A 25,740-nucleotide genomic window follows, 5' to 3' on the forward strand; every position below is an offset into this window, starting at 1 on the left:
TCTTTTGTGGTCAAAAGAGACTGCATCCCACATATCTAAATGATCGTAAATGTGACATTGATTTTAAATAACAACAAAAAAAGGCAATTTTAAGCGAACATTTTACATTTTAAATATAGCATTCATTTTCAAAACAATATTGACAATATTGTTTGTTATATTTTACAACAAAATAATAATAGTTCCACCAAAATCTGCAACAGAACTGTTGTGCATTTCTAAGGAACACATGTTTTTCGAACGCTAGCTTTGAACGATTCAGAGAGTCAGTGATTAACAACCCATAACTACAGCCTCCTTACTAAATGAATGACATGACGCCTCGCTCATTTAAAATGTGACTTACCGCCACCTACTGGCAATTTTAGTTTTAAATGGACAAGGATCGTTTCATTTGCCATCATTTATTGGTTTATTTAATAATACACTTAATGGAATCGTAAGCATATGACATAAAACATGACATACAATTAATAAGGCTGGAAAAACTTTGCCTAAGGTAAAAAAAATACCTATAAATCAATTTAAAGGAATAGTTCACCCAAAAAGAAAATTTTCACCCTCAAGTAGTTCCAAACTTGTTTTATTTGTTCTTCCAAACACAAAGGAAGATATTTTGAAGAAAGTCTGTAACAAGCTGTTTTCGAACACTATTGACTTCCATAGTAGGAAAAAAAAATACTATGGTCAAAACAGCCTGGTTGAAAACTTTTTTTACCAAAATACCTTCCTTTGTGTTCAGCAGAACAAAGAAATGCATACAGATTTGAAACTACTCGAGGGTGACTAAACGATGACAGAACTTTCATTTTTGGATGAACTATTCCTTTAAGGTGGAAAATATTGTCCTGTAATGGGAAATGTGTGACTGCGGTCTAAGTGGGGGTACTCATCACAGTTTCCCCTCAACATGCCATTGTTTCGTGTCACCGTCAGATGTAATTGAGGAGGTGATCTAAATGAATATAAAAAGCTATTTAAAAAAATTTATGGTAACCAAACAGTCGCTGGTCCCTCTTGAAAAATACTATGAAATCAGCGGGGTCCCGAAACAGTTACCCACGTTCTTAAAAAAAACTTTTGTTTAGGTAGAAAAAAGAAATTCATACAGGTTTATTGTAGATCTTGCATTCTCAGAGCAGTCAGGACTATAAGAATGTGAAAGCCTCAGGTGTGTGCTTGTGAGAGTGAAGGTTTTATTGCGTCTCATTAGTTTCCTTTAGGACCTTTATTGAGATTGCAATGGAGGGGAAAATCACATGCCTTCTATTTTAGTCCTGGTCTAAAACTGTGGCACGTGGCAATCGGTTATCAGACCTCTCACTCTAAACACCCTACCCCCTTTATTCTCAGATTTTCATGTAGATATGTGCATTTACACACGCAACTGCACGTGTGTTTGCTCAGTTCTGATGTACTCTGACATGTACTTATTTACACAAAGCGTTTAGGGCCAGAACTCAACTGCTTATTTGTTTCTGGTGTTCATGAGATGGTAAACCTTTGTTCACTGTTATTAGGAGCACAGTTTTCCTGTACAGAATACAAATGAGATGTGTGTTAACTGCCTGTTTGTTCCATTTCAGGTGGCCTTTGTGCTGATAGTTTGACTGACAGCAACAATGTTTGCATTCATTAGGTTTGCAGAGAACACTCTTAGAATGCTCGGCTCAGATTGTTCAAGAACACAAAGCAGTAATTAGACAGTGTATTTCCAGTTGGTTATGCCAGTATGCTTGCTGATATGAGGAACATGAATGTTATGAAATGAGCTGCATCAATGCCCAAAAACAAAATGAGTACATTTGATATTGTCAGGATTTTACCTTTGACTTAAAGGGGCAGTTCACCCAAAAGTGAAAATTTCCTCATTATTTATTTGCTCGTGTTATTCCAACGAAACATTTTTCTTTTTAAGAAAAAGCTTTTTAAGAAATGTTGGTAAGTGTTACCATAGATATCTATCGTTAAAAGTATTGAGTTAAAAAAGATCACAAGACAATTTCTCAATAATTCTGTAAATAATGACATTAAATGATTCCAGTAAATGATTTCGGGTGAACTATCCCTTGAAATATTTTTGCATGATATTGTTGTAGGATCTGCAAACAGATGTGTATCAAAAAGAGTCTTGCAATTTTAATGTTAATATTTACAGCATTGTTAACGCTTTAATCTAAACTTTATTGCTGTATAAACCATTTCAAATAATACAGACGTAATATCTAATGCCAGTCACAGTGTTGCACTGATTGAAGATTTGTACAAATTAACCTCAAATACTTCCAGTGTAGGAACCACTTGGTGGTGCTATTTCATTAACTATAACCCAAAACATATATTTCAGCCCATTTTCCACTCATTTTAAAGTAAATGTTGGCAACTTTTAGGAGTGTACTACTACATTGCTGAACACATGAACTAAAAGCCACAAAAAAAGGACTTTTTTTTTGGTTTTTATAACATTTCAGTCTTTCATTGTCCACCGATGTTCAGTGTATCTGTTTATCACATGGTCTTTTATTGTCAAGTAGTTTTTTTATTTCTGTTGCTTTGTAAATTGCATGCATGTTTTTTCTTATTTCATCCATTGTGCGTTCTTTTGTCTTTTCTTCCTTTAAAATTAGCCTCTTAAGAAAAGGATGCTAGAATGAGATGTGAAGATGAAAAAAACGAAGCAAGAAAACTTTATAAGATGCACTGAAGCATCATTTATAAGTCAGTTACTAATGACTGTGCGTACCTGTTTTGCCTAGCTGGTCCTGGAGCACCTCTAAGACTGAACAGTGTGCATGTGTCCTCTATTTGACACAGATAGTTCATTCTATGTTCACTCGAGATTGGGGGAGCTCCAGGACTATGTTTAGAAAACACTGAGTTAGAACAATGAGAAGCACCACGTGTTTTGGTGAGACAGCTTGCCCTGGTGTATACACTGTTGTTTTAAGTGTCAGTTAGTTATTGTTAAAAATGTGTTGCTTTTATTCAGCAAGGAGCTGTTAAATTAATCGGAGTGACTCCAAAAGCTAATTTGTACTCCTTAAATATTTATTGCTTTGTGAGGAACAAAAGCATCAAAGAGGTGAAAAGCTAAACAAGACTGTGATGATTTAAGGAAAAGTTTACCCAAAAATGAAAATTTGTGTCAATTTACTCACTGTCATGTTATTGTTGTTTTTTTAACCTAAAGGACTTCTATCTTCTGTGGAAAGTAACATACAATAATTTGAAGAATTTTGGCAACCAAACAGTCCCCATTACGCCCATTACCTGAACAAAAAATAAATAAAAATCTCTTTAACCCCAAATACTTTTTTGTAAGATCAAAGATTAGGTTAAACCTCCTTTTTATGAGGTCTGGGAATATTCTTTCCAGACCACTTTTGTTGAAGCAGTCCAAATCACCAAGACTGAATGCCAAACTCTTACAAATGCGTTGAATGGTGGATGAGTCAGGATTGGAAAATTCTAGTTCTGACCCATTTAGACCTCCCTGGTTCTGTATTATTACGTACATCAGTGAAGTTTCCCATGTTGAAATGGAGGCACTACAATGCAGATGTGCCACACTGAGGGGGGAAGTCTTTTAAAAGCTTGGAACTGATGATTGCAACAAGATTGTTTTGTACTAGAGACTAAACATTAAAGTCTTTCAATATGTCTTTTCAGTGAGTCCAGTTGTTTCATCAATCCGGCAGATTTTGTATGACTTGGATGGTATTTTCCATTTCACTAGAATAATTCAGTTTTTATTGAAGATGAATATTCTCTGAAAGGGAAGAGTTTGTCAGGAAATCATGATTTTGTCTGTAAATCAAGGAAATCATTATGGGAAGATACAATTAAAAGATATTATTGTGCCTATTGGCTTTTCTGATTTGCATTATATCCTGGTCCTGTTTCAAGGGCTTCACACATCATTTACAGCAATGTTGATAAAAATGTGTATTATTTTACATTTGATAATGAGCTACTACTTACTTCTGGTGATTTACTAAAAAACCCCAAAAAACTTAAGGCCTAAACTCACTTCTTGATACTAAGCCATCCTTCAAGAACAACTTTTTAGCAAAATCAGCTTTGTATTGACAATCTTTTAGAAAGCAGGCTGGTGAAAATTATTTGTGCAAACATAAATGCTTTTAGTTAGATAAGGGTGTATTCTCTTAAAAAAAGCACTCCACTGTGTCTTCAGCGGCTCAGATGTCAAAATGATGGCTGCTCTGTTCATTATTACATTAAACAAAACATCTCAGTCACTTTGGAAACATTCTTATCTACACATGATCTGGTATCAAAACAATGGCAGACTGTTTCCAGCTTTTAGCTTATGCTAAAAAAAGGTGTCCATCAACAGGCATGGGAGGACCCTGTGTAAAGTGATGTCACTTTGCTCACAACCTCTGGATTGCTTGATTTGAGAAAGTGCTTATGATTTGTGGGAATTTAAAGAAGCACTGGTTGGATTTTTTTTATTATGTTGTGGTTGTGTACACACACTGTCAAAACACATTTCACGTGAAACGCCATGTCAAATTTAATTTTGCATTTGATGTCCATTTAAATGGTTTGAAATATGTTGTGTTATTATATATATTGATGTCATTTTAACTGAAACAGGAAGACAGGTCGAAACATATGAAGCAGCCCTGCTCTTTTTTTTTAGCATTTGTTTATCACAGTTTGGGTTAGAGTCGTTGAGTAAAGCTGCATGTGTGCTCGCCGAGGTTGATAGTGTGACACAACACGAATCCACACTGCTTTCACCCCAATGGAAAACATTACACTGTCTGAACTGTTCCCTGTTCCCTATATAGTGTGCTAATGTGCCATTCACAGGGAATACAAATTCTGATTCTGTGACAATAGCCTCGTGGTTCGTGTGTTGACATACAGTATAGCGCAACTGCGTTCACAGAGACCCGAATTTGATTCCCATATTGAGGTCCTTTGCAGTTCCTGCCTTTCCTTTCTCATCCTAGTGCTTTCCTGTCATCTCCATCTACTGTCCTATCTATAGAAAACTGCATAAAAACCCCATAAAAAAAGAACATACAAACTCTGTGAACAAGTGACTGATTTAGACTGCAGCTTCAGAGTTTATTTATAGTGTAGGGGGTGCCACACTTCAGCTTCTGGAGAGCATTTGATTGGACAGAAAGTTTGATGAGAAGCTAAAGTACAGGGTCTGCAAGCTCATTGATCCATATATTGGTGGAAGTGTAAGACTGCACGCTTACATCTTGTAAATGCAAATTTGCCATTGTTTTAAAGCACATGTTATGGCTAACATATTTATTTAAAAACAAAAAGCCAAAGATTCATTCATAAGTTTTAATTTGTTTTATTTCAGCTTTAATTTTATTAAACAATTTTTAATAATTTACATGTAGCAACTTGATAATGAGTAACTTCAAATGTCAAAATGGTTTCAGATCTACTAATTGCCTTCAAGACGACAGTAAAACTCTTTCTGTTTTATTTTTCATCTCTCCAGCATGTGTAAAAACTTTTTTAATCTGTTGTCTGCATTATAGATTGTATGTGTACCACTAAGTGGCAGACTCTGCTGCTACATGGCCAATCGATCCCTTTCAGGTCAGTGCAGTTCAAAAATGAAATCCGACTTAATCCTTCCTGAGACATTTATGACTTTCATACATATTCAGATTTGAAATCTACTGTTTGCGAAAACCTTGAAAGCTGTTCCCGTTCTTCGTTCAGTCTGGAGTGTCTGAATGTGTGTTTTAAAGCCATGAGTTCCAGCTTGAGATGGGTGGGCTTGGCAGTGGGGTCCCTGAATCTGGTTTGAGTTTACTATTACATAAGTGTTGGAATTGTTGTTTTTGAAATGAGAGGTCCAAAAAAATCAAGAAAAATAAAATAGCAAACAAAGGGGCTCCAGAAACAAATGTGGTGTGCAAACAACACAGGGTTTTTATGATTGGTCTCTCTCTGCGGAGGCGGTGGAATTCTCTCTAGACTTAGTGTGGGTCAACATAAATACAGGACTTGAGGCCTATGTTCTGATCTGCAATAATATTACCACTTATTTATTTATTTTAGTTGATTTTTAACGTAAACACTTGAGATGCTGTATGTGATGGTAGGGTTGTTTGTTGTATTGTGTATATCATGTACCGTTTATGGTTAGCCAACTTTATTTTATTATTTAAAAGTATGTTTTTAATATAAAGTACCTTCAATGATTTCATAGGTGAAAATGAAAATTTGTGAGTAACTGTTGATTTGATTTGACATGATTTTTCCTTGATTTTAACACTTTACAATAAGATCTCATTAGTTAATCTTAGTTAAAGCATTAATATAATATTAACAATGAGCAATAGTTTATTAAATAACACATTTGCAGTTTTTATTTTAACAATATGTTATTAAATATTGAAATTACCTAGGATTTATTAATGTTTAGAAGCATATTTAATTGGAAGTAGCCTCAATGTAAACAATAATAAGAACATTTTCAGATAATATCTCAGGTATGTTGTAGTCTGCATTAAAATGTAAAAAAAAAATACATGAAAATAAATAAACTGATGTTGCTAAAAAGAACATTATTTGGTGTAATGCAATGTAAAAACATTATTTTCCACATGCTGTACATTATTGTTTCCCTTCTAAGCCTTCCTGAAACGGGTTGATTTGTCCAAAACTCATCATTCTAAAACAGCAAGGTTTGCTCTGATTGGGCAACAATCAAGTGCACTGTGATTGGCCAAATTCCTAAATGTGTGACGCAAATGTTACACCCCTTACCATAATGTGATGCCATGTCTCGGCACTATGACACAAAAACAATAAAAGCTATTACAAATAAGGCATTTGTAAATCACCTCTGTGCAAAGCTAAACTAGGACCCAATAAAATGTTTCCCAAATTCAGTTTTTTATTTTTATTTTTCTCAACTACTTTTTAATAGTTAAATTTAATTTTATTAATCAAAAGCACATCTAATAAATTAAAATCATGAAACATACATTTTCACATCAACAACAAGTTGAACAAAAACGACATGTATAGGTGTCACGTCTTTGGACTTTTTGTTGTTGTTTTTGTCTTGTGCCACGTGTTCCGTGTGACCTACTTTTGTTAATATTGTCATTGTCTTCACCTGTGTCGAGTTAATTTAGTGATTTCCCGTTTGTATTTATTTGCAATGTGATTCAGGTGCGTGTGTGATTTATGACAGCTGTGTGAGTGCAATCTGTGTTGCAACATTCTATGTAGTGTGAGAATAATGGGAGAGGGACATCTGGTGGTGAGTAAATGAACGGCTCACGGCAACTGGCACATTTCTAATCCTAAACATTTGACGACAATGTATATTACTTTGCTACTGTGACTGTAATTTTAAGAGCTGCACAAACTATAATTATAGTACGTGAAAACGCGCATGTTGCCATGATGTATTTGACCATTTTAAGTACAGGAAGCCACAAAAGGAAAGAGGCAGAAATATATGTGCTTGCTTTGAAAGTGAGTTCATGAGTAATGTTTTCTCCTGAAAGAGTCAAAGTAGTAATATGAAGCAGTGTATTACACTGAAATTCTCACAGAATTACTGATTTATAAAATATCTGAAATATATAATATCTTTAATATTTATTTCTGTGCACGTCCTTGTAGAAGTGTTGCTGAAAAATCTAAAAAGTGATTGAATTTGTAAATTTGTATAGTCTTTTAAGCTGTATAAACCTGTTTTTTTTTGTCTTTATATTTATGTACTTTATAGATATCAAACCATTTTAAAGAGATTCCGATTTAGATGGATATTATAAACCCACTTTAGTGGAAGCAAGAAGAATAAGTGATGGTCATTAAATCTGTGTAGCAGTTTGACAGATAAACTCTGACAGTTGATGAGAAAATAAAGGTGAATGTCAGAACTGTCCCTGTGAATTCTCATTAGCTTTGGCCTTTGAAACAAGCACAGACAACTAAAGTGTCTGCTGGTGAGGCCTGTCGTTACCATCACTGAAACAATAACGAAATTGGTTGTCATGCATTTTTGCCTAATTGTCTATTTTGGTCCCTTAGATGAGTTCAGGCCATCATCTCTCCATGAGGAGGGTGGGGGGACTTATAGTGGGCATTCAGCTGCACCCAGCAAGAGTCTTCCGGAGGGTCTTTGATAGAAAAAGGCTGTTTGGGGTTTAGAAGCCACAATGGCTGCCATTATAGATTCCCCCCTCCGCCCAAGAGTCGATGTGGCATTTGGAAGAGTTGGAAATAAGCACACTGAGTAGGAGTTGTTAGGGGGATGTATGTTAAATGTCTCAGGAGTACAGTGTTTGGGCTGTTTTTTTGTGGGACGGCAATGAGGGGTGAAGGGATCTAGCCGGAACCTGCTAGCGCATGAAGGGGTTATGGCCATTTGCATAATTAACTGTTGATGCAAACTCCTCTTAATGAAGGCCCATTCAAGTTGCCGACCCCTGCACAAAGAAGTCCATGGGAATGAGCATGCTCTTGTGTCAAAGAGGTTAAAATATTAGGCCTGAAACTGTCAGGGGCTTTTGATTTGCTTTTAAACTTTTGTAAATGTTGTAAAAGAAGTGGATGTGCCATCTGAGGTTGCGGTGCTACAGGAAGGCTGCAGACCAACCTTTGGCCAGATGTGAGTTTGGCGCTCTTTGCTGCAATAACAACCTTTTATTTGTACTAGATTTACACTGAAATCAAATCCTTTTTTCTTTTGAAGCTAATTTGAAAATGGATATGGATATTGCGTTTTAATATTAGATTAAGATTTGAGATGGTATCAGCTTCACCGAATGCATTTTCAAGATAATGTGTTCCTAGAGGCTCAAATATTTTTTCTTTCTTATTTTTCATTCAAATTCTGGGTCATCTGAGGAGAGACTAGGAAGGATTTGGCTTGCTGAACAATAGCATGACTTCAAATAGGCCGTCCCTGAACAACACTGAACATTACACAATAGAGAAACGTTTTTTTTCTCGGAGTACACAAGAGTTTATTTAACACTGTTGATCTTTTGAATAAACTGAATAACAGAAAAGGCTAGGAATGTGTATGTTTATAATCACAATAGTAATAATGCCAGTACTAAATACCACAAATACATTTATTTTGTTGTGATTGTTTTGGAAATAATGTGATCTGATAAAGTAAAAATTGTACCTTTAGGAGTTACAGTAGCTTGGCAGTATCAAGGTACACTTGCTGAACATTTTGGGATTGATGAGGATAGAGGGAGGGTGAGTAAATGATAACATAATTTAACCTTTTGGATGACTATTTTAATCTCTTAAAAGGTATATAGTTTAAAGGGATCATGGACCACCTTTTTTGTCAAATTATTTTGTACCATTCTCTAAGGTCCACTTATGAAAAACAAGTCACAATTTAGAAGTAATGGGTTATTTTACAGTTTAGATGGATGATGTTGTGATTTAAGTTAAAAACACATAATGCTCTGTATGTTTCAAATGATCTGTAATAACAGACAAAGCATTAATGACTACATAAAACACAGTTACTCACACTTGTGTGTTGTGACATTACTCTCTTAATCAATATAGTCTACACTGCATCATCTTTTGTGTTAGTCTTTCGGAAAATTCAGTGTCAAACTGTTCCATGGTAAAATGTGCTGAACAACGGAAGTTCTTACTGACGTGGTCTGGAAATCATTAAAAATAAAGTTCATCCACTTTTTCTTAATGTTGGGATCAGAAGGAAGGCAATGAAATAACTGTTTTTCTTGTCTTCTGACCCATCTTTATAATTGTGTTTCTCTTGCTCGTTTTTCACACTGCATACACAAATTGTGTGTGGGGCTAAACAGGCAGTGATGTAGAAGCAGGCGTTGATGATCTTCTGCAGAGGTGGTGTTTAGCCACACTATTACGTCATCAAGCAGCACTTTCCACAAGCTGTCGTTTTAGCATATTGGCAGATTTTAGGCTAACGAGAAAGTTCTGAAACTTACGGGACATGTTTATAGTACAATGACCTCTCATAAGTCAAAACATAAAGGGAATTTCATTTCTCAGTTCATGAATTCTTTAGAACAGTTAGAACATTTACATTTTAAATCATTTTAAGATTTGTATTAAAGGATTATTTCACCCAAATATGGAATATGTCATCCACCCATACATTGTGCAAAATGTCATTACGAAGAGTCCAAGTACATTTACTTATGGCACTTTTCCACTGCATGGTACAACAAAAGCATAGTTTGGTTAGAGTGGGTGCCTTTACTGCCGTGACTCCTGAAAAACATTTTAACATCTTGTCAGCCCATCAAGCTCTCTCTGGATCCACTCCTCAGCTATCACTGAGAGGAAGTCTGTACTTCCTCAACAGATCATAAAACAGACATTTTTGCATTGCATTTGATCCTTTGCTGACTGTGCTGATTCAAATCTAGCAGGTCTGTTGTGTCTCGTGCCACAAGTTCAATGATCCAGGTAGTAACTATTCTCTCTGGCAAATGTGAGGCATCACATTCTGTTAAAAGTGTGGTTTGCTTGGAACCTTAACCAAGGTGGTACTGAAAAACCAAAATAAGGTAAGAGGATGTTTCTACTCTTTATTTATCAGTTTGATTCATGTAGCCCATTTGGATTTGGACTTGGACAGTATGAATGTAAATTTAGGTGTATGTCAATGCGAAGAGAGACACAGAATATTCCTTTTAGTGACGCTTGTTGTTTGTATACATTCCATCAATGAAAATTAAAGTGGCCCATGAGATGAAATTGCCCCTATTTTGTCTCTATGAAATTGAAATTGGTCTCTATGAAGAAATCAAAGCAACCATATCTTACCAGATAGACTTCAAATTGTAAAGGGTCTTGAGTGCATTCTGTCCTGTCAACCTAATTCTCCAGTACCTCACAATGTATAAAAACAGATTTATTTTTCAGGGAGTCCCCATCGTTTTGTCTCTGGGGCCTAGAGGTGCTTATTAGGGAGGAGTTTGCTTGTTTGATGCAAATGCATTTATGGAGGAATTTTCCCACACTCGCCAGAGCCCATTGATTTGTTTCTATTAAAAATTGAGCACATCTCAGATAAATAGATGCTTTTTGAAAATGTGTGATTACTGATGTTAGAACGGGCAAGTACCCTCCTCCACAGCCCTGTTTTAGGGGTACCCCCAACCCCCTTTGGCCCTCACACATTAGTTGCAGCACATTCAAAAGGGGGCCCTCTGGCTTTGATCTTCTAGATCAGTGAGGAAAACGTCTTTTTGCTAACATTGTGTGGTGGAAACCAAAGTTTTCACCGCTTTATGCAAATACGGCCGAGCTAATCACTCTTCCCAATTACAAAATTTATATACCCAAATGCCCCCTCTGTTCTGCTCCCATTGCTCTTGTTGGGAAGATCCCAACTGTGCATGAATGTGGCCTTGGGTACTATAGAACACGAAAACATTTATCTGAACCAACTATTTCCCCTTAATGCACATTTCTGCTATACTTATAAGATGCTTGTTTTTTCTTTGATAAGCTTTTCAGTTTGTCAGTATGAAAAGCTCTTTAAGCTCTTTAGCACAAGCATTTGATTTAAACATTTGATGTTGATGACAGTTGACACCCACTAATTTTTATAATAATTTTCTCATATAATTTTCGAAATAATTAAAGTTCTTTTGGGTACTTTCTGAAACTTAAAGCTCTATTCACTGAAAATATAATAATAAAATCACAATGAAAATGACCTGTACATACTTAAAAATGTTTCCTAAAAAAGGGTTAGAAGAAAGGTTTACAGGTTAGGGTTTACAGAAGAATACAGGTTTGAAACAACATGAGGGTGAGTGAATGACAGAATTTTCATTGGACTATCCCTGTTGTGATCTGCATCAGAGGTCCCCAAGCGGTTCACAACCCAATGTTAGGCCGTGGAAGAATACTGGGTTGCAAGAATGTTCTGGGAAAAATGTGTATTTATATGATTGTTATTTATTGTTTATTTATTATTTATTGATATATAAAAAGATATCAAATTTTAGACTTGAGCACCCCTCCTTAAAATGGTTCATTTAAAGGAGCAGTCTGTATCATATTTAGAGTTGTTTACTGTTAAAGAAACGTTACACTTTTTTGGAAATAGGCTCGAATGACTGCCCTAGAGTTAATAAGTTGAGTTTTACCGTTTTGGATTTCCGGGCATAGCTGTATGATCACTGCACCATGTTACGACCGCAAACGACCTTGATTATATCATGATGTAGGATTATTTGCATAGCACCATGCAAATGTTTGCACGAAGAAACAAGACCGACCTATTATTCTCGCTGTAGTGTTGTTGCTGCCACTGGTGTTGTGTTTTGGAGATGCTGTCTTTCATTGTGAAAGTGAAACTACTGTGTTTGGGCTTCCAAAAGAGGTCACAAATAGAAATCAGCGGTTAAGTTGTATTTACAACACTGTTCCAGAACAGTTCAACCCAAATATTAGTGTGTGAAGCACATTTATTGGAGGACTATTTCCTGAACCTGGAGAGTTGGCTATGCTGGTTGTACACAAAGGCTATTTCTACAAAGTTAGGCAATTCCAACTTTCACAGTCTAGAACAGTCTAGTGCTTCTGACTCACAAGTACATTTTGTTATGTCTTTTCTATACATTTTTACAGAATCAAATAGTATTACAGAATTAAATAGTTACTTACAGTACTATTTAAACGTGGGTTAATTGTTTTCTGATCATAAATGTTGACATAGTGTTAATTTTACGCTGTGCTATGCAACGTGTGAAAAACAGTTTATTAATATTATGTCCCTACTGGATGCAACAACTGTCTCGTTTGAAATGGGTTTTATTGTTTTTGTGTCATTGCTCTGAGATATGGCTTCACGTTATGATAAGGGGTGTAATATGTCCCTCACATGCTTGGGGTATTCTGCCAATCACAACACACTAGATAGCTGGCCAATCAGAGCACACCTTGCTTTTTTAGAACAATGAACTTTGTAAAAATCGACCCGTTTCAGGAAGGAGGGGCTTAGAGGAGCAATAACAATAATGTATAATATGTGGAAAATAATGTGTTTTTTAACCTTAAGCCACAAAACCACATTGCATTACACCAAATACACAAACTAATGTTTTCTTTTTAGCAACATCATATGACCCTTTCAAATTAAATAAAGGAATGATTGTTATGAGCTGTGAAATATTAGGGTTTAAACAGTCACACCACACGTAAATCACATATTAATTTGCCAGTTTACACATTCAAGAGATTTTTAATCATTCCACCTCAAGAAAAGTTGAAAATTCAATTCATTACTCACAGGCTGTTTTCTGTGTGCACAGCAGCCACACACCTGATGTGTTTCAGACAGATAGTTGATTTCTCTCTCTCTTTTCCATTTGAAAAGAGACATATGTCAATAATACACATTTTCCCAGAACATTCTTGCAACCCAGTACCAACTTTTCCCGATATTGGGTCATGACCTATTTGGGGACCTCTGATGCAGATTACAACAAGGATAATTCTGTCATTCACTCACCCTCATGTTGTTTCAAATCTGTATTCTTCTGTAAACCCTAACCTGTAACCTTTCTTCTATGTAACCCTTTTTAAGGATACACTTTTTTAAGATTGTACAGGATGTTTTTGTTGTGATTTGATTATTTCCAGTGAATAGAACTTTAAGATTCAGATAGTACACAAAATAACTATAAACCATTCAGTTCCATTAATATATTTCTGACTTCATACAATCATTTGTTAATTGCAAAGTCATGTGATAGTTTTGTGTAACGATTAATCCCAGATTTTTGTTGTTATTCAGTGATAATCCACTGAACAGTTAACCCTAATGAATATGACACTAATGTTGAAACTCAATAATTAGACCAGATTAATGAACACAGGATTCACATTTATCAAATAGAGATTCAGATTCATTCAAAATACTCTAAAATCCTGATTCTCAATGCACCAAGGAGAACCTAAATGTACTTATTTTTTTAAAGTTGTAGTTATTTTTTCCTCTTCATAATTCCTCTTCATTCTTGTGAACCACTTTTTTATACACAGAAGTCTCTTTGAAAGCTTTCCCAGCTTTCATGCAACATTCACAATCACATGAATTACTAGATTTCATTCAGTCATTCGCTGAACTCTGGTAAGATGATCAGACCTTTGCACAAAGAAAGTCATACAGGTTTGGAATGACATGAGGATAAACAAATACAATTGTTATATTGTATTTTCAAATGATCTATTCATGTAGTCCAGATCGCTTTCTCCATCAGTATGTGCTGTTTAAGTCAACTCCCAATTCATTTTGTGCACAGTGATTATGATTCTAGCACAATTCTATAAAATGAGCCTTAAATTTGTAATGGACCCATCACAAATGCAAGGGCCCACTTTGATCAGTGTGTGAACTGTGCCGCTTGCCGCTTATTGCTATATCCAGATGGTCCTGGTGGGGGAACAAAACGTTCCCCTTGCCATAGGATCTCTCAGTAGGCCGTCTAGACCAGCCTGAGCCCAGACAGATACAGCCTCCCATCAAATTAGCGTTTGTCAGATTTATGGTAATGGTCCGCAACAGCTTTCCCGTCGGTGACATCAAGATTTACAGCTGCGCACCCCCCCATTCCTTTCTGGGGGTTTGTCACCTCCCCACACATTGGCCTTATGCAGACGTAGGGGGCTACAACCCAAAGAAATGGCCCAGTAAAAGACAGCTTTTTGGTGAAGCTGAGCCACCCAAGGTAGGTCAGAACAATGGCTGCACAGGGTTTGATAATCCCCTATGATGAGGCTGAAGTGTTTGTGGTGCATGTGGAGCGCAGCTGGGGGGGGGGCTGTTGTGGGCCGTGACAGTAGAGACTACCGCTCCATTGTCTGAGGGTTTCTCCTGTTTTGGATAAAGGGCCATGGGGGCTAAGTTGAGGGCTTGAAGGGGAACTGAAGACGCCCATGTATGTAGGTTACTGGGGTTCTTTCATGTGGCCAACCACAAGTAACCTGATATCAGCAAGAGGATCACCTACTGGGAAATATTTTGCCCATCCTCAGTCCAAATGTTTTCCACGGCTGTTTTTAACCTCTGTTGGAAGGCTTATGTTAGGAACGCGTTTGACATTACTGATGTTTATTAGAGAAATAATTCCCAATCATCCACATCCATATCCTTATAAATCCATCTGGTGCGATCACGTAACACACAAATTTACTGTATTATGTTCTTTCTTTTCAAATATGTAATTGTTTAGGAGTATTGTGTTTTTAGTACAAAAATGTGATGTAAAAAATGTACTTTAAGCAGAAAAACATTCAGATTTTTGTTCTTTTTTTCTTGACAAGAGTAAATTGATCTAGACACTGTGGAATCACAGTTGCGCAGTTTCTCGAAGCGTGGTTTTAATGTGCACAGTTTACAAACACATTTAGAAAGCATCACCACATCCCTAACCCTTCATGTCGGCAAGATGTGCAATTCATAACAACATTAATGACATAAAATATGGTCAGTTTGTGATGGGTAACAGCAGGACTTGTCAGGGACAAGTGCATAAAGTGATAGCTAGGGGGAGTTGTAGCCCTGCAAAGTGAACATCGGCAAAGTGGCTCTTGAAGTGTAGAGGATCCTCACTGGCCTATGTTGCAGGTATGAAAATACACATTGTCAGGCTAACATGTTGCAAAGCAGTACAAAAGATTATGTCAACAACAATTATGAATTCTTATTCCATTCATAAAAACGTGCAAAAGTGATACCTTTTTGTGTGCAGCAGTTTGTCTGTAGTGCTAGTAATTCTGTATGGATAAATGAGGTATTAAGTAGTTCCAGTGACATGCTTTTGTACCCCTAAAGACACCAGCTTGCCAATTTTGCACATTCATTTATGGACACTGGGGAATGTATGTGTGTAAAGATTTTTAGGAAAGAAATTGTTCTACTCAAATGCTTCGTTAGGGTTTTTTGCATGTAGCGCAACTTTAAGGAAGTATGAACTGTTTTCATACTTTGGATACACCGCATTCTGTAATATGGGAAACGATTTGTCTGTTTGTATTTTAAGTAGTGCAGTGAAATTGAAACTCAGTGAGCTTCAAAGTAGTTTCTTTCCAGATTTACCCAACACACACTGCAGTAACCCGCCTGTGGTTGGTATGGCGACAGCAAGGTATGGTGTGGACACAACAGTCTCGCTGGCATTTATTTTTCGCTTCCCTCCATATGTGGCGCGCCACTATACTGGCACAAACTCCCGCTCCATCACAGTCTGTATAACCGCTCCCCCCGGCCTTGCGCTTGCCAACCCTCCGTAAGCCACAAACATCAACATGAAGAGAAAAAAAGATGAATGAAGGTAAACCCCCCCCCTCCAATCACCCCAGACTCTCACCCCATGGACTCTCACTATGAGCTGGAGTGTAGTCAGAGCCGTGTTATGACTGGTGTGTGTTACACTGCAGCTCCATCTGGACATCCATATAAAGCACTGTCAATTCAAAGGTCACCTCTGAGCCCTGCAGACAAGTGTTGCTAGCGGGTGTCTGGGCAGGGAAGGGTCGCCGGCTGGGATGATAGTGAGGTCTGTTTGGGAATGCCAGGCTCAGACTGGTCTGCCTGGGTCTGTGTCTGCGTCTGGTGTCGCTCCCGACTGCCCCTCCCCCACTTGCAAGCTCATTGGCCCTTACTGTAGTCTGTTTTGGACACAATAAAAACAAACCTCACTGACCCCAAAACGCCCTGGAAAGGCATCAGCATTGTAATTACGGCAGTAAAAGCTACTAATGTTAGCATAACTGTTGATTAGGTGAACGTTTTGGAAGTATTTCTGCGCTTTTTGAAGCCTGGGAAACCCCAAGACCTTTCTACTGACTTCTTTACGTTCTTTGAGTTTCATACTTTATAATGATCTCATTAGAAATGATATTTAACCTGGTAATTCGTACCTTAAATGTTACATTACTTGTGTTTGTACTGTAGGTATGAATAAAAAATGAAAACAATAAGACTAAATGTTTTTTTGCTAAGATTTTCTTTTTGGTATTGTGGCAGTATATCGTGCCAGTTTTGTAAAAATGTTAAGGGAATAATACGCAGATTTTATATGCACGTTCAAACCATCTGGGTCTCTTATATGAAATCCCCGTACAAAGTAAATGATAAAAGTGCTAATTGTTTAAATATATAAAGTACAAGAGTCAAAGTTATGAGATTTATTATTATTCACCGTTATGACAAATAGTTATTTTAGAGCGATGAAGTCAAAATGACATATTAGCAGCAGTAATGAAAAATAGTCTACTTCGAAATATAGTCACAATTACAAGATATAGTGCTAAAAGCAAGAAATAAACTCAGTAAACTCATTCTACAGACATCATGAGGGTTGTGCTTTTGGTATTGCTTATTAGTTACCACGTTATTCCATTTCATTCTATGTTGCATTTAGCACATTTTGCATAATGAGGCTGCTTTTGCATGGTGAAATATGATGTCCTGATGTGAATGTGGACCTGCGCTAATTTTACTGCAATATTTTCCACTCTGCAGTGCTATTTTTGTCAGATGTTGTTCATTATGGACTTGTTTCGGCATGACCTGAAGCTGTTTGGCGCTTTGCTGTGATTGATTATAGCACAGGACTTTTTTTATATTTGCTGGTCATTACAATTTTGGCTAATAATTTTCTAGTGTGCTATTATATCAAGTGTAGGTTACTTCCACACCCTGAATTAATAGCAAGATGGAATACGCTGATCAGGCAAAGAGGGGCTTACTTCAGCGTGCCATCTATTGAATGCGGAAGATGATCTATGTCTTCACTTCCAGAGACACACCCTCCCGATCGGTGAAAGATGAACCTGATGCATGTGGCTTTCGAAAGGAGGTTCATGTTGGCTCAGGTTTGTGCTGAATTCAGTACCTCAGCCCAAATGGCATTCTCCGTTCACCGCAAAAGATGTGAGGCATTACTGCTGGTACTACTAATTACTGACATCCTCACCATTAACAAACAATCAGATGGATTTCATACAGCGCAGAACTTGGAATGATAGGAAATGTGAAGCTTGTGCGGTCTGCATTTGGGCTGTAGTCGATACCTTTATGATACTTACAAGCAGATAATTGATACTGCTAAAAGCCTTATATTGAAATTCAGTATTCTGTTTTGTCCAAATAAAAGTGTTAATTGCTACAAGTGAATTGGAGCGTTATAATCTTAAAAAAGAACTATATGAGGCATAGGATATAATATCATTTTTTGAGGTCAAAGCCATGGCAATGGGTGATGCACAGAGGTGCAGGTGGGACAAACGGGATGGCATCACTGCCTGATGCTTCAATGGCAGACGTCTGCTCCGTCTCCACACACTCCACAGAGGGCAAATGAGTGAAATATGAGCCCTGTCTGTCTGTGTGGTGCTTCCCTTGCTCTCGCCCCCTCATTTATTGGCTCTAAAAATACAACGCTGTCATTTAAAATAGAGCAGACAAGTGAGCAACGGCTGGCCATCGCATGTCCGGGGGGACAGACGGACCCTTCACCCCCCCCCTCAACCAACACTATGTCCATACAGTATGTGTCTGTAAGAATGAAGCGTTTGGCCAATAACCCCGCAGAGCAATCTCTGTTGTCACTGCTGTTCACTCCACTGCAGAGTGCAGAGCGTGTTACTTTTCTCATGATGGAAGTCAGACGACTGTTTTTCTTTATTGCAAGGAGCAGACAGGGTCCCCTTCACTCAGCCGAGGGGTCTATTCAGGAGAAGTTGGCAGGCGGGGAGTTGTTTTTGCAGTGGCGTATTGTTTAGTGTTGCTTCCATAAGAGCTGAAGATTCAATATTGTGGCAATGCTGAGTGGATTTGGCCCAGCTGTGTTCTCCTGTCTGCCGTGCTGGATTCTAGTGCCGTCGTATCTTTGTTTTGGTGCCAGGGCCTGGATCTCAGCCAGACCTTTTAATTACATCAGCCGTTTGATGCCTTGACATCTTTTTTTAAATAGAAAGCTGGGTGGGATAAGGGGGCCTGAGAGTTAGATTTTTTTTTTTTACGTAGCTTTTAGCAAAACATTTCATCTGAAAATGCGCCGCTGCCGTGTCACAGCTGTTGTCAGTCTGGAATATTTATACCTTCAAACATCTTCATTTGCATAAAAAGCAGTTCATCAGCTTTTACAACTGCCCCAACATCGGTGAGGTAATGTCTCGAGGCTCTCGAACAATTAAAACACGTCCAATATGACGCGAGCCAAAAGAATCAATCAAGAGTTAGCATTTCTTGACGTATAGAAACCCTTTTTGGCAGCAGTGTCTCCCTTTCAACCTGCCTCACTGGCACGAGAAAAATCCTGACCAAACAGTTGTTTGAAATGTGACTTCTCGGACACCTGGGAAATCCTTTATTTTGCTCTCTTGCAGCAACGTGGGGCGCTGAAGTGTGTGGCCCGGTGCTCCTGTGGGAGCCCTGATGGGCCGTGGGGTCAAAGCTCCAGGATGTGCCTTCAGCAACTGATGTAAATTTATCATCCTATCTGAGCACTGTAAGTGAAGGTGGGGTGAATAGGGTAAATTCATCAGCCTCTTACAGAACCAGATGTCCAGGTTGCTGTGTGACAAAGCAGAAGCATGTGCAGCCGAGCAGCTATGTAGGACGGCCTCTGTGGCTGTTGCTGTGAAGGGCCTGTGAAAGCCATTTAAGACTTTCATTGATGGAAGAACACCAGAGCAAATGAAACATTTGTTTGCCTGCAAGCCTTTGCTGTCCCTATTAGGATTTAGGAAGAATTACATAATACATAAGTGAGCTGTAATGTAAGAAGATGGGGCTCTGTGGCAGAATTTAGATGGTTTTTTGACCAACAACACTTTTGCTATGTATAGTATTTTGTGATTTATGTACTTAAAGGAAATGTATTTCAACAAATGTCTTTAATTAATCCACACTGTTTACAAAATATATTTAGCATATATAAATAAATATATATATATATATATATATATATATATATATATATATATATATTCAACCAGATATCATTTTGCCTAATGGGAATGCATAAAATGTACATTGACATTCCAAGTGAACATTCTTCTGATGTAATATTTGTCTGTTTACAAAGTAACTGTTCTTTATATAGAGGCTACAGTTTAGTATGTTTCCATGTGGAATGAAATAATCCAGAGGTGAAGGGCAGAATCAAGCCCTGCCTGGCCCAGACTAGTTCTGTCCTGCTAATAAAAGATATCTCTTTTTAGTTCTGTATAGTGATCTCTCCACACCGGCTTTAACCATCCCATTCACGGTTCACACTGCATTTGCCTCCTAATGTCTCCCAGCAGGCCTCCAGTCAAAGACAGTGATTCATAAAGTGACAGGTCTGTCTGCTGCCATGAGCACACAAGCTCTCAGAATCCTGCCTCTCTCTATCTTTTCCACACCCTCCCCCCTAAACAGACACAGACTGCGTTAGACTGTCTGGTAACAGTCTATTTTACATGTTAGGGCAAGCAAATTCTACAATAAACCCTCCCCTAATATCAAGCAATAGAAAAGGATGTCTCAGATGGGGCAGTAAATAAATCATGTTGTTTGTTCAGATGCACAAACTCAAAGCGGTTATGCTTAATAACCTTCATACAACCTGTACAGGCTTGTAAACACCATAAATATTATTCTTTTATAAGGACTGAGATTTTCGTCCATTACCCCAATTTTGCTCCATATTTAAGCACCTTTTTCATGCATTCTAGTAGCTTATTCAGTGTGATCCACAGATGATTTTTCATCTCAAGCATGATTTTCACTCATACTTTTGTTTCCTTGTCAAACAAGTCTACACACTTTTGAAAAAAGAAGAATTGTTCATTGAGGTGGAAATGACAGTTCCAATTTTGATTGATGTTGAGTTTTTTTTTTAAAGCAACACACACACAAACATATATATAAATGTATAAATAATATGTATTTATTTATTTATTTATTTATTTTATGTTGATTTAAAGATTGAAAGTAAGGGAAACTACAAGATTAAAACAAAATTTACACAATAAAAATAAAAACATTTCCAACAATAATTAAATGTGTTATTCATATAACAAAAAGTTAAAACTCGTAAATGCGGTCACAGAGAAAGCAGCTGTGTGGTGAATTTCATGTCTCATTTTGTCAATGAAGTCATTTCATTGAGAGTTCAGGAGTTCTCCTCCAGATGTGTTGCTTTCAAATCACCGCATTAGTTTATCGGCATCAGCAGGCGTCTTTCTTTGGATCATCATTAGCATTTGTCAGCTCATGCTCCTCAGTTTATTTTCAGACTGTCTTCTTTGGCAAATATATGCTTAAATTGTTCATTTTAGCCTTATCAGCATGTTAGTGAAAAGTGTACCACTCATAGTCACTGACCGTGTTTGTCTTCTCTTTGTTTTTTATTATTAGTGTCTCCAGAAGTTGTGCTGCAAGGCCCCTCCTCCACCTAGACCGGAGTATGATGTGGTGTGCATTGGACTGAGCGGTGCCGGCAAGACCAGTCTGCTATCTCGCTTGTGCAATGAGATCAGTGATGGCACGGTACCAACCACAGGTAATATAACATTTCTCCACAGCTTTATACTGCAGCATTTTTTCAACCAACAAAACACGCTTTTTAATGGGACTGAAATAAATATCATATATATTTAACCTGTGAAATATCTTAATCAAAGCATTTACAAGTAATAAAAACTCCAGCTTCCGTTTCGCAAAAGAAATGTGACAAATCATTCCAACAAATCGACTTAGCACACTATTTTTGCAGTGCGTTTGCCTAAACTGCCACACTTGTACATATATCATATCTCCAGCACTACACTTTCCCAGGGCTCTGGAACGTCTGCAAAATCTCTTCATTGTCACCATGTGCTTTCCAGACTCTCCGAGTACTGAAAGCTGTTTAACGTTATTGCTGCAGGTTACCTCAGAGCCTCCTTTTAAACACTACTCTACTTTACCAAAGAAGCAGCGCACTTGCAGCTGAAGTCCTTAAGCGTATATGTGTCTTTTTGAGAACATCTGGGTTTTGTCACACAGAATTTCTTCCTTGTGACAAGAGTGTTGATTTCATTAGAGCTCTTGGTGACAGGCTGGTGTATTCATGACAATCTTCACCCCTCAAGATGGACGACATCACTTCCGCTTCTACTAACAACACAAATGGTTATTTCCACAAGAGAAGACACAATTGTGTCAGGCTTTCTTCGGCACGTCTTAACATTCGGAGTGTGATGTATACAGCACGCTAGACAATACACAAACCCGGAATGTGCATCCAGCGATGATCGTCCTTTGTCTTTGGACCGAACACCTGTCTTGCTGTCTAGTGAAGCAGTAATTACAAAAGCGGAGTGTTATTTGGCAGCCTGTTGTGGAAATACGGTTAGATTAAGTTGACAGAGTCACTAGTCGGCAAAACAGGCCTAGATTGAGCTTCTCACCTGCTCATGACATATTTACTCTCACCTGTGGAGAATTTGACCAAACTTGTCTTATGAAGATTATCTTTGAATTAATGGTTCAGTCACATGTTTTCAGTTGCATTATTTAAACACAAAATGGCTGCCCTGTTTGGCTCTGCATGCATCGGTGAGACACTAAACACAAAAGGCAATCACTTTCGTTTGATGATTATGTTGTTTTATTATTACATGTTAAAAATTTGCATGTAGTGCTGCTGCAGAAACTTGTGTAAGCCCATTTCTGGCACTTAATGTGACTTTTTTTCTTGTAATTGTACTTTTACAATTGCATCATCTGAACTTGCAATTCTGACTTTTTTCTCAGAATTGTGAGATATAAATTCACAATTGCAAGATATAAAGAATTGATGAAAATAAAATAATCGCAATTGTGAGAAATAAAGTTAAAACCCAACAATGTGCTTGTGTAGGTCGTTTGTCCAAACCCTGAAATACAACCCATCAGAGCGTAAACGGGATATTTTCATATTTATGTTTTGTACTCTTTTATCTGCATCATTATCTGGGTTGCAATTTTTTGCAAACAATTGCAAATTTGTCCAAATTTAGCCCCATGTTCACAAATGTTATTGTGCTATTATTAATGTAGCCTCATATCATTTGAAACTTTTTTTTTTTCTTTTTGCTCTAAACAATTCATTCAAGTTTATAAAATGTTAACATGTGCATGTTTTCCTCCACAGGTTTCAGCATCAAGGCAGTGCCATTTGAAAATGCAATCCTGAATGTGAAGGAACTAGGAGGTACTGTAACAAGAACAGATTTTGATTCATCATCTCTTCCCAAGCACTAGAGAGAAGACTGTTGCCATGCTAATCCAGTTGTCTCTGGGACAGATCTCTTAGTTTAGCTACCTGAACTCTAAGAAGAGGCGCTTACCTCAGTGTCTCCTACTTCCAAGTAAAACCACAGCTGCACAGAGGGTTTAAAGAGTAAGACATTACAACTCAGTCAGGTTTAGTAGGCATTTGCTAAGCAAATAATTATTGTCTCTTTTGGCAGAAGGGCTTGCAAACAGGGAAAGCCGGGAAATAACAAGTTGGTGCCTGTGATAGCCACACACACGTGTCAAGAAAAAAAGTATCGATATCAGTTGAGTACTGTATAAAGTGGTATCGGAGCACTCCTATCACATTATAGTAGAAAAGTTGCTAAAAGTTTATTACTGCTTAAATTTGCTGAACAGGTTATTCTCTTTTTCCAAGTATGAAACAATAAAAACAAAGAATGGACATTTTTTTAAAGTTCTTGTTTTATTAAATGCACAATACAGCGTATTCTTCTGTCAGAATTACACAGATGTCTTGTCTGCATTTGCATTTAGTTGTTTTTTTTATTCTGTATAGCATAGTTGCAGAAGGTTGCTTGATTTATGGTGTTTCACTCTTTCACCTCATTAAGAGACCGTAAACATATTGCATACCAGACATTGTTTTGGAGTTGATTTTACCTCTAAATTGAATATACGAATTCTAAATCAAAATCTCAGGCCCTCCCTTCCATTTTACATATGTAACTAATCTGATAGGACAGTTCATTTGGGCTGGATATGAGGCCACAGGTACGATGTTGGAAGATGCTTGTTGTTGTAGGACTGCTGAACAGAAAGAGGTCTGTGGAGAGGGAAATAAATCAGAGCCTGACTCTGTTTATGAGAATGTTAGGGGAGCCGCTCTTTGAAGTGATTTATGTGTTTTGTGGGACGCGGGGGACATTACAGGTGCACTCTGTATCATGACAAGTGGCCCTACCAGCGCAACAGAATCAAGAGCCCACTTAAAGAAAAACAACAGGCATAGAGAACACAGTAAACCAAGGGGAGGCCTGACTAAATCTGAAATGCATATGGAGGGCCATGAAATGAAGCTTCTCCAGTAGGTGAGGTCAGAGCCTCTAGGGATGTTTTTAATGGATTGCGGCCTCCAGTGTTTTTTAAGATGAGGCTGATGTATCACCTGGAGCAGGACACATCTGCTCTGACTGAAAGTTTGCAGAGTACCTGAAAGGGAATGCAGCTGTAAAAGATGTGTCGTGCATGGGTTTTCATGCTGCTCCATTAACTGCCTTACTTTGGGATATTGAGATGTCTCCACTTCTTATTCTACTGTTGTGCGTGCAGATCAGATCAGTGGATCTTTATCTTTATCTAACTCGCATTTCCCGACAATTTCAGATGTGATTTTTGATATAGCTAGTTTCAGATGTATTTTGGGGATATTGATATACAGTAGTCAACATTTGAAGTGGATCAAAACCTTTCATCAAACCTTTCATCATCTAAAACCAAAAGACAAGATATTAATGTTCTCTTAATATTCTCTGTGCACAACAGTTTGTCTGTTCTTTATTTTTTTCTCCCAAGACCTTATATTTACTAAAAGAAGAAACAAAATGTACATTTTGATTTTATATTTTTTTAGCCTTTTAATTTATTTTACAGTTAGGTTATTTTAATATATGAGTGTATTTAATATGCCCCAGCTGCCTGGGTGAGATCTAGATTTGATCTTGAGGCCATTGTTTCCAAAAAACCCTTTTGATGTAATGAAAATGATTGCAAATATATCAAAGTAGTAGAAAGCGGGTGGGGAAAAATCTGCTTTTTTACATTAGTTGGATATATACCAGTGAAATTTGTGCATTTGGTTAAATAATAAATATGTTATTTTGAAATAGATAGACAATCATCTCTGCCTTTATTGATATACTTCAAATTAAGGGCCCTGATAAATGGTCTACACTGCTTTTGAATTTAAGCAGCAAGAAAAAGAAAATCTGATTTCATATCATAGCATCTTTTTCCAATTCATAAGTAAGCATGCCTCTGGACGGTTTGCACTGACAATCATTTCTGTGTAAATAGTTTTCAAAGTAAACTAGGTTCAGTTAGCGGCTATTGTCCTTTCATTCAACCAGTGCTTCAGAATTCTGAAACATCCCTTTAGACCTGGCACAGAGATTTACTCAACCTAAACTACATCTGCGATGCTCACTTAGTAGTTACAGAGCGGAAAAGGCAGAGGAGGCTGACTCACTACTAAGACTGCGTGTTTCCGCTGCTAAATTGAGTAATGCATTTTTTAACACCCTCTCCCATGTGTCCTCAAAGCTTACAATTGTTAAACCTTTCCCCTCCTTCTTCCAGATCCGGAAAAACCATATTCTAACACTGTATCCGATTCTTGAATCTTGCACCTTCTATTTGTTGTAAATGTACAATATTTATTTATTTTTATTCCTTTA

At 37.4% G+C, this 25,740-nt stretch overlaps 1 protein-coding gene across 1 annotated transcript in view; it reads left to right on the plus strand.

Annotated features, from left to right (window-relative positions):
- arl15a (ADP-ribosylation factor-like 15a) overlaps positions 1-25,740 on the plus strand; it is a 77,846-nt gene that overhangs the window by 779 nt on the left and 51,327 nt on the right. The window contains exons 2-3 of the mRNA XM_043239466.1: positions 21,422-21,566; positions 23,181-23,240. Of these exons, the coding sequence (XP_043095401.1) occupies positions 21,422-21,566; positions 23,181-23,240 (205 nt within the window). The remainder of the gene's footprint in view (positions 1-21,421; positions 21,567-23,180; positions 23,241-25,740) is intronic.

This window comes from Puntigrus tetrazona, chromosome 5 (assembly GCF_018831695.1).
Source record: "Puntigrus tetrazona isolate hp1 chromosome 5, ASM1883169v1, whole genome shotgun sequence".
Lineage (NCBI taxonomy): Eukaryota > Metazoa > Chordata > Actinopteri > Cypriniformes > Cyprinidae > Puntigrus > Puntigrus tetrazona.